A 9,953-nucleotide genomic window follows, 5' to 3' on the forward strand; every position below is an offset into this window, starting at 1 on the left:
ATTATCTTAATCAAGTATTTTCGTCTATAGAATATATAATATAAAAGAAAAAGGATACAAAGTAATTAATTAATTACCAAAAAAAGAAGATAACAACTCCCTAAAGTAGTAGAGAAAAGAGAATGACTCAACTAAACAACATCATAGTTTTGTCCAAGTCCGTATCACAGATAACAAAACGCCACAAAATATTGTATATATAGAAGAACTTAAAGCACTTTACGTAAATACCTCTAAGAAAATCAGACCATAAAAGCCATTTTGGTATTCGGTGTCTGGCTTTGAAGAAGCCTTCTTCTTTATCTACCAGGTGGACGGGTTTATCATCTTCTTTCTTCTACCAAAAATCGTAAGGGGAGAAGGTGACTGACTAGCCAGCAACAGTTTTACTCGCATTTAATCGACCGGTAAATGTGGCGGACAAAGAGGAGAGAAGATCGGAATCCAACGGCTCCAAGCATGAGGAAGAATCCGTAACAAATGCAAGCCATGTAGCCGAAGAAGTATGAGGTTTGCATGAAACCGGACATGTCTGATCTTGCATAGTAATAGTATAAGCAGTATGCGTAGATGAACACACCAGTCGATCCACCGCATAGGAATGATCTGCAATCGTATTATAACAATGTAGCTTTATCATCACCAATTCAAATTCTACTACGAATTTAAAATCTATGGAAGTATTTAGCAGGTTTAACTGATTCAAATTCGAACCCGACCTAAGAAACCAGTCTGAAACAAAACAAACCGATTTGGTAACTAAAGGGAATATAATGAACCCAAACCCAAAACATAGCAAACCTAGGAAAGTATTCCATCTATCAGAAACTACAATGAAAAAATTACCTCCACCACCATTCGTGATCTTCAGCAGCGAGTTGGAAGTAAGTGAGGGCAACTGTAATAAAAGCAGTGACGATCAACAGGATGATGAAGACGATGAAGAGGATGCTGTAAATAGTGTAGATACGATGGCCCCAAACACTGGCAAAAATGTAATATAGCTCGATGTAGATGGCACTGAAAGGAAGAAAACCAGCCATGGCCATCTGGGGTACAGCACTCCTGTACCATGGGAGTGGTGGGATCTCCCGAGGATACTTAGTGGTACGGCACGGAGCTTGGAACTCCGCTTTGCTGTTTTTACCGGCAATACCACCCAACACAAGCAAAGGCGAAGTGACTAGTGTCCATATGAGGACGATCACTACAATGGTTCCAAAGGGAAGAGCAGCGGTCGCATTGTAGGCGATTGCCACAGTGTTTAGGAAGCAGAAGGAGAGGAATAGTGGGCCACAGAAGAGACCTCCAGTGAGCAGTAAATTTCTCACCTGAGAAAAAGAAAAAGTTTTATTACTTTCTGTTAAAAGAGTTATTTATGGAAAGGGGTTTAGGATTTTACATACCCAGTTCTTTCCTTCAAGTTGACAATAGAAAGAGGAGGCAGTGTATCCGGCAATCCCAGATGTGAGAGCATAGATAACGACCAAAGCAGTGAAAAGTGCTCCGCGATTGTATGGATAGAACACTCCAACAAGTGAAAGCATGAAAATGAAGATGGTGCTGATGACATACATACGAGGGATATTATAGTTAGTAATGGCAAAGAAGACAATAATATTATGTGTAAGGAAGCTGAAAAACAAGACTTACAGAGTGAACAACTGGGTACCGCTACCGAGAGATGCAGCAAAGAGAGATTTGTGTTTTGGGAACCGGAACACATCCCCATGAATGTATTTCCATCCAGTCTCCTCTTGATCATCAGCAGCTTCCTCATCTTGGGCATACCTTTGAAAGTTGGGGTAAAAGTTTATATTCAGAAAAACAACAAAACGTGCATTGTTGAAGAGAAGCAAGTCAGGATTCAAAAGTCAAAACTTACTTCATGAAATCATTCTTGAGGACACGCATCAAGATAGTTGCAAGGAAACCAGTCAAAAGGAGTACAGTGACGCACGAGTTAATAATAGAGAACCAGTGGATTTCCAAGTGATGTGGAAGAGAAGAAGACATGGCATACTTGTCCATTCTTTTCTCAAAAGGAGTCTCAGTTTCTTTCCACTTCACAGTGTACATAAACTCAGCATCAACTTCCTTATCCTCAGTGAGATCCACAAGCGAGTGAGGATCCATTCTAGCATTGATTTCAATCACTCTATCCTTGTTGTACAAAATCTCAAACTGAATGTGCTTGTAGAGGAAATATTTGAACTCGCTAGGATCAGATTTGCTCTCTTTGTCAACTTTTCCAATGAACCCCCAGATAGGCAAATCATCATAATACATCTGAAAGTAATAATCTTTCTCAACAGCTCTTCGAAACTGTTCCACTTCTTTTCTGCTAAGCTTCTTTCTGCAGTAAACCTCAGAGTCTTTCTCATCTCTGAAGTTAAGCTTGTATGGAGCACTAACAAGTCTATCCCCATTCAAAACCTCACCAAGAGCTTCCTTCTTATCTTTCACTCCCTCTGCACAAACAAACCAAAACCAATTCATATGACCAAAAATACACAAATCTGAAACAACATTGAGCTTATTTCTCATGCCATCACACTCCAATTTATCACTTAACCTAAGAAATTTCACAACGAAATTGAGTACCTGGAATACAGAAGGGCAGATCGAAATACCGATACGTCTCACTGCGACAAAATCATCAAAATCACAAGTAACATCAGACATATGAAGATGAAATCGAAGATCTACAGCAACATTTCATGAGATCAGATTACACATTCTAGACGATGATGAATCGAAGTTTTCGATGTCAGATACAAATTTGATACAATCGGAGCTTTCACTGGGAAATTAATCACTAGTCTGAAGAGAATCTCAGATCTAAACCTAAGATCTGAACAAAACCTACCGACACGCACAGTAGAATAGATTATTTTACCTGGGATTGTGAAACGGGCCGACCTTGTTGGCGTAGAGAGGAACGGAGTCGCTGTCTTTGTAACGGTGGTCAGAGGCATCGGATCTGACATATGCGGCGCCGGAGAAGATGAGAGCTCCGATGAAGAGGAGCAGCGTCGTCGATAATGTCATGATGGGCGAATGGGGAAGAAATAAAATCGTGAGATCTGAGTTTTGCTTTATATTTTGTGAGCAACGCTTACGGCAAATGACGATAATGTTTTTATATTTTTGTCTCTATCTTTTTTTTTATTTCTTTTTGTATTTAATAACCCATTTTTTACCTACAAAATAACTTTATGCATAAGAAAATACTATATTGCGATAAAAAAGCATTATGTAAGAAAATAAAATCCCAATTTTTATGCAACATTTTTACATACGAATTTTTGATAGTTTTTAGTATACTAAATTATTTCTCTTTATTCAAATAAATTTTGGAGTTTTTTTTTTGCTATGTTTATACATTTAATGAAAAAATGATAATAATTATCTATATACTTATTTAAGCAATGTTATTAAAATTTAACCGTAATATTATGTGGTATTTTACATAAAATGCTACTACATTTTAATTAGTTTAATAACTAACTAAAGAAAAATTATATTGGTTTATAAAATAATTAAACAATATTTCAAAATTATTTAATAAAATTATTTAACTGATTCCATTTATTGTTTTAGAAATTTTAGGAAACAATAACAAACTATTTTGAATAATTATAAAACTTAATTTTATTTATAAAACTAAAATTAAATATTTGTATATCTAAATCGTTTAGTAATGATAGATATACTTTAAAACTAAGATACAAGTACAACATTGCTTAATTTTAATAACATCTCTATATATTTATTTAAGCAATGTTGTTAGAATTGTAACCAGCTTTAATGTAGCATATTACGAAAAATACTATTGCATTATATTTTAACTAATCTAATAACTAACAAAAAAAAGATTATATTAGTTTTAAAAATAATAAAAAAATATTTTCAAAATTATTTAATGAAATTATTTAACAGATTCTATTTATTGTTTCAGAAATCTCTAGAAAGAATAACAAACTATTTAATTGGTTAAAATTTATTTTTTTATACATAATATTCACTATATAAACAATACTACGTGTATAATGTTGACAATATACATATACATAATCTAATTGTAATTTTCATATACATAATCTAACTATTTGTGAATACAAAAAGATTGATCATTGAGAAATTTTTATATTTATTAAATATATTCTTCTCTTTGATTTTATATAGCTCTTATGAAAAAGGAAACAAAATCACTACCTCTAACATTATATTTAATCCCTATTCATCAATTTGTAATATCAGATCACATGTCAATACAGGTTTTGTTGGGTTTTTATTAGACTTTACCGAATTTATAATTCAGAAATTTGATATTGCACCCAAACCAAAATAGTGGTACCAACTACGGGTCAAAATCGGAGTATGAAACTAAGTAAATTAAATATATAATTTTATAAAATATATTGAATAAATAAAATTTCTACTATTATTTTGTAACAAATAAATCCAATTTACATAAATGTTTCCCCGCTGTACAGCGTGGGTCACTATCTAATAAAAATGTTATAGATGTTCTACGTTACGAAAGGAACTTGTGAATTGTGAATGGCAGATGAAGGGTTGTGCGAGTGCGATAACCTGAAGCAATTAAACTTTCTATGATCGATTGTTATATGAATCTTGCTGTTCAGGATGTGAATCTGTTGTTGATTCTATCAAGGAGCGGTTTACAATCTTGCCCCTTTATTTTCTGAGCCATTAGCCATAAGGGGAACTCCGAACTCCTCGATATCTTACTAGCAAAGAGCCTTGAGTCACACCAAATCTTGTAGAAAGCTGTCTGTCCCTATCAAATTCTTCCCCACTAATTAACAGTGTTGTCTTCTATCCGTTAGTACCCTAAACCCTGAACCTTGCTTGAATTCCTCCAGAATCCCCTAATAGAAGACTTTGATCCGTAAAAAAAAAGCAGCAACACATCATCAGCAAAGCTAAGATGGTGTTATAAAGGACTAAGGAGCCAAGCATCTGGGATCAAACTGATGTCATATAAAACAACACTCCATCTATAGGTTTTCTAATTATCTTTTTCTGTACTGTGAAAAACTTAAAAGGATAACTAAACTGGCTTATACAATACATTATAAGACTTAAGGCTCAAACTACAAATAAGTCCCATGATAGAAAACCATCACGTCGTTTTATTATTTTGGGACCAATGCACTGTGTTGAATCATTTTTGTACGAATATTGGCATATTGCCATGCTTTGTGGCTTGTAATAGCAATATGCCAATATTCGTACAAAAATGATCCAACATCATTTGTGGTTATGGTTAAGATATTTCATTCGTTATGTGGAAAAGATATATTCACAACTAATAGGGATGACAAAACTTTATTTTTTTTGGAAAAATATGTGAATTTTCATTAGATGGAAAGGTTTGTAGAAGCTACAATATTCCAACATCAATGATAGTAGTCATACTTTAGCCAAATTCGCAAAAGGTTTTTGAATGTTTTGAGTTTTCTCTTTGCAAAAATTGCATCGCGAATCTGTCAGTTTCTGTAAAGCCTTGACAAAGTTGTGAGTTTTCTATGGAAATGTTGTTGGGATACCGCTTGTCTCTCTAAATCCAAATGGCATATATATCGTTGGCTGGTGACTTGTACGTCGTTACAAAATCATATGATGTTGGTTAGTACATGTAGTCACATTGTCACAACACGTTACATAGCGGATTGTGGATTGCTTCGAACCTATATATAAAATGGATTCTTCGAACCTAGTTTATACCTTAACTAATTTCATATTTTTCATTTTCCAATCTAATCTTTTATTTTACTAGGACTCAGACCCCCGCGATATCGAGGGGGAAATATTTCACAAAAAAAGTTAAATTTATATTTAGAATCATATATTATATATAAAATTATTTGAAAGTAACAACATAGTTTGAAAATATATGATAAGAATACAATTAAAAATTATCTAAAAAAAGAAAAATAATAAATAGGGCTAAAACTACATAAATATTAAACATACAATATATAATTACAATTTAAAAAACACAACTATCAAAATGAAAACTTATATTAAAAAAAAATATTATGGTAAAAAGACACAACTCTAAGTTCAAAATTATTAAATGAAAAGGCATAATGAATAGAGGCAACATTATAAATTCTTTTGTATGTATTATAAGAATAAGATATTTTATGAAAAATTATAGTAGAGAGTAACAAGTATCATAACATTTATTGTTATTTATATTACTAATAAACATATATGATGACGAAGTGATCCTAAGTGAAAGTATCAAACAAAAGATTATAATAAGTAAATACAACTTTCTAATAAAATAAATTTTAAAGTAAAATAAATTTCATCTTGGGTGAAAATTTATCAACCAAAAATTAGGAAAAAAATACACAACTTCTAAAAATAAAATATTGAATAGTTAAATTTAGAAAAACACATATTTTATGAAGACTTAAGATAAATAAACACAACTTTAAGTTACATAATTAAAGTTGATTAAATATTTCTATTACTATAATTATTTCTAAAATCTTTAGTTACATTATAGAATAATGTTGGATATTGGATATTAAAGTTCATATTATTTAGTTTCAGCATGAAACGAAAACTTTGTGTCAGCTAACAATGATTTAATTATTAGTTATCCAATAAGAGACAAATAGTTCAAAATACATAAACATTTAGATAAATATAAATATTGGAACGAAAAGTTGATAATAAGATATGGTGAAAAGACACAACTCTACACTGAACAAACGCAATCGTATGATTTTTTTATGGTAAAAGACACAATTCTACAATGAACAAACACAACTGTATGATTTTTTTAAAAATAAATATTAAAACTTTTGATTTAATCATTCAAACTTTGTGTCAGCTAACAATGATTTAATTATTAGTTATCTAATAAGAGAAAATTAGTTCAAAATACATAAACATTTATATAAATATAACTATTGGAACGAAAAGTTGTGAATAAGATATGATGAAAAGACACAACTCTACACTGAACAAACGCAACCGTATGATTTTTTTTTACGGTAAAATACACAATTCTACAATGAACAAACACAACTGTATGATTTTTAAAAAAATAAATATTAAAAATTTTGATTTAATTATTAGTTATCTAATAAGAGACAAATAGTTCAAAAGACATAAACATTTATATAAATATAACTGTTGGAACGAAAAGTTGTGAATAAGATATGGTGAAAAGACACAACTCTACACTGAACAGACGCAACCATATGATTTTTTTTATGGTAAAAGACACAACTCTACAATGAACAGACGCAACTGTATGATTTTTAAAAAATAAGTATTAAAAAATTATTTCACGAAAAGATACGACGAAAAATCGCAACTATTATTGACATTTATTCAGATTGCTATTATTATAGATTTCTAAAATCTTTAGTTACATTATAGAATAATGTTGGATATTGGATATTAAAATTCATATTATTTAGTTTCAGCATGAAACGAAAACTTTGTGTAAGCAAACAATGATTTAATTATTAGTTATCTAATAAGAGACAAATAGTTCGAAAGACATAAACATTTAGATAAATATAACTATTGGAACGAAAAGTTGTGAATAAAATATGGTGAAAAGACACAACTCTACACTGAATAGACGCAACAATATGATTTTTTTTTTACGGTAAAAGTCACAATTCTACAATGAACAAACACAACTGTATGATTTTTTAAAATAAATATTAAAAATTTTGATTTAATTATTAGGTATCTAATAAGAGACAAATAGTTCAAAAGACATAAACATTTAGATAAATATAACTATTGGAACGAAAAGTTGTGTATAAGATATGGTGAAAAGACACAACTCTACACTGAATAGACGCAACAATATGATTTTTTTTTACGGTAAAAGACACAATTCTATAGTGAATAGACGTAACTGTGTGACTTTTTAAAAATAAGTAATAATAAAATGTTTTATAAAAAGATACGACGAAAAATCACCCGCGGTTATTAGCATTTATTTAGATTATTATTATTATATAGATTTTTTCTATTTGAACGTCCGAAAATTACTAAACAATGTTTTCATGCATCTGTCAAACTTGTCTCTTTCAACATTGACAAGCGAACGTACTAATTACTATGAGATTTTAAATTGGCACGAACTTATCTTCTTACATTTTTCTGTAGTATTTGCGTTATCTGAACGACGTTTGCAATAAATTGGCCCATATTATTTGCGTTATCTGAACGACGTTTGGACATATTTTTAAGTTTTGTTAACGGTAAAAAAAATATTTTTTTTTAATTAAAAACTATATATTTTGTTTGTAATCTTCTGTTGTAGTTATACTTGAATTAGTTGTATAACTCTGCCAAGAAATGACGAGTTCAGATGTATAATGTTTTGGACATACTTGATTGGATCTAATTGGTCGATCCATTTGACCTTATCTAATTATATAATTTATAACTCTTATAGAGAAACAAAAATATTAGTATTAATTAAATTACTGATGTCAGATGATAGCTACTTGCAAACACAAATTCGATCTGGGATTCGACTAACTAGGTTTCAATTTTATATTTCACAATTGGGTTACCACTAGTACCAATCAATTTATATGTTATAATCAGAGTGATCATAATTTACAGTTCACTTGCATTATACACACTTCTATCTTCATTAATACTGGGTAAACAATAATGATTTTGATTACTCATTTCCCAAAGTAAAGTTTTAAGATTTTGAGAAAAATGGTAATTGGAGTTTGGAGATTAGAAACTAAATTTTGTGTAAGTGGAAATTTTCACGTATTTCCAAACGACCAAACCATAAACATATGACCGACCACAAAGCAAAAACACACTCACATTGTCCAATTTTATTAAACAATCGATTAAAAAAACCAAAACGTTGTCAAGTTTTAAACGAGTAAGAAGGTTACCAAAGTAAAAGAAAAGACCATAACCATGAATCTTTTAGCCTTTTAGGACCAAACCAACTTTTGGAATATCACTAATTGTCTGTCTTAAAAGCATGCTTAGGAATAAAACTCTAAAGTCTTATAAATTCTTGTTCACTAAGTCACTTCTATATATACACATATAAAAGCTAGAGGAATATAAAACCTGTAATAAACTATATAATTAATTTCGGTTATAATAAGAACTTGTATATTGTTAGCTCCTGATCAGAAAAATTATATTTTAGATTAGAAGATCTGGTCAGGCTGAAATTTGTGAAAAATAAAAATAAAACGTAATGATTGTTGACATGTTGTCCATTCGAGATCTTACAAACAGTAAAATAATAATATTGTAATTTAGGAAAGACGTCCTATTTACCCCTCAAAACTACCATATCTTACCGAATATCCCTGGAACTTTGACCTACTAATAGAACATTTTCTATCTTATATCCTCTTTCTATTTTCCCCCGAATTAATACTTCTATGTCTATTTCCCCATCCGTCTGGGTTTACACGGTTTTGTTAGTAAACCCGATAGAAACCCATCTTAAACCGGTCTGGAAGCAATTTATAACCGGATAACATTTAGAACCCGACCCGATTACTTCTTCTTCTTTCTTTTAAAACGAAAACCCCCAAATTCTTACTCCACTAAGAACCCTAAAAATCTAAATTGAAAAGATCCAAATTTCTGTCTTTTTCTCTCAAAATCATGAGTAATATTTCTGGGTCTTCGAGTAGGTCGACAAATGTCCGCGAAAGAGGTAGAGTTGTTGGTGTACCTAAGAGATGCTGGTGTGGAGAAGCAATTGTGGCCAAAATGTCAAAATCCGACCATAACCCAAATCGACGATACTTTCGTTGTGTGTATGCAACTGGAAATAAGGTAATACGAAGTAGAACTTATTATTTGGCTTATGAATATTGATAAGGTTCTAAACGATAACCAAATGAATTGTCCATGGTGTAGCTTATGAATGACAATCACGT

General features: G+C 31.0%; 1 protein-coding gene across 1 annotated transcript; it reads right to left on the reverse strand.

The window, feature by feature from the left end:
• Positions 1 to 17: 17 nt before the first annotated feature.
• On the reverse strand, positions 18 to 3,207 carry LOC104779536 (transmembrane 9 superfamily member 3). The gene is made up of 7 exons (XM_010503902.3): positions 2,900 to 3,207; positions 2,605 to 2,645; positions 1,886 to 2,471; positions 1,654 to 1,791; positions 1,407 to 1,563; positions 847 to 1,331; positions 18 to 606 (listed from the first exon to the last, which is right to left on the reverse strand). The coding sequence occupies exons 1-7, from the start codon at positions 3,049 to 3,051 to the stop codon at positions 387 to 389; spliced, it is 1,779 nt and encodes a 592-aa protein (XP_010502204.1). The 5' UTR covers positions 3,052 to 3,207; the 3' UTR covers positions 18 to 386.
• Positions 3,208 to 9,953: the final 6,746 nt, after the last annotated feature.

The sequence above is a fragment of the Camelina sativa genome, chromosome 4 (genome assembly GCF_030686135.1).
Source record: "Camelina sativa cultivar CO46 ecotype springtype chromosome 4, ASM3068613v1".
Taxonomy (NCBI): domain Eukaryota; kingdom Viridiplantae; phylum Streptophyta; class Magnoliopsida; order Brassicales; family Brassicaceae; genus Camelina; species Camelina sativa.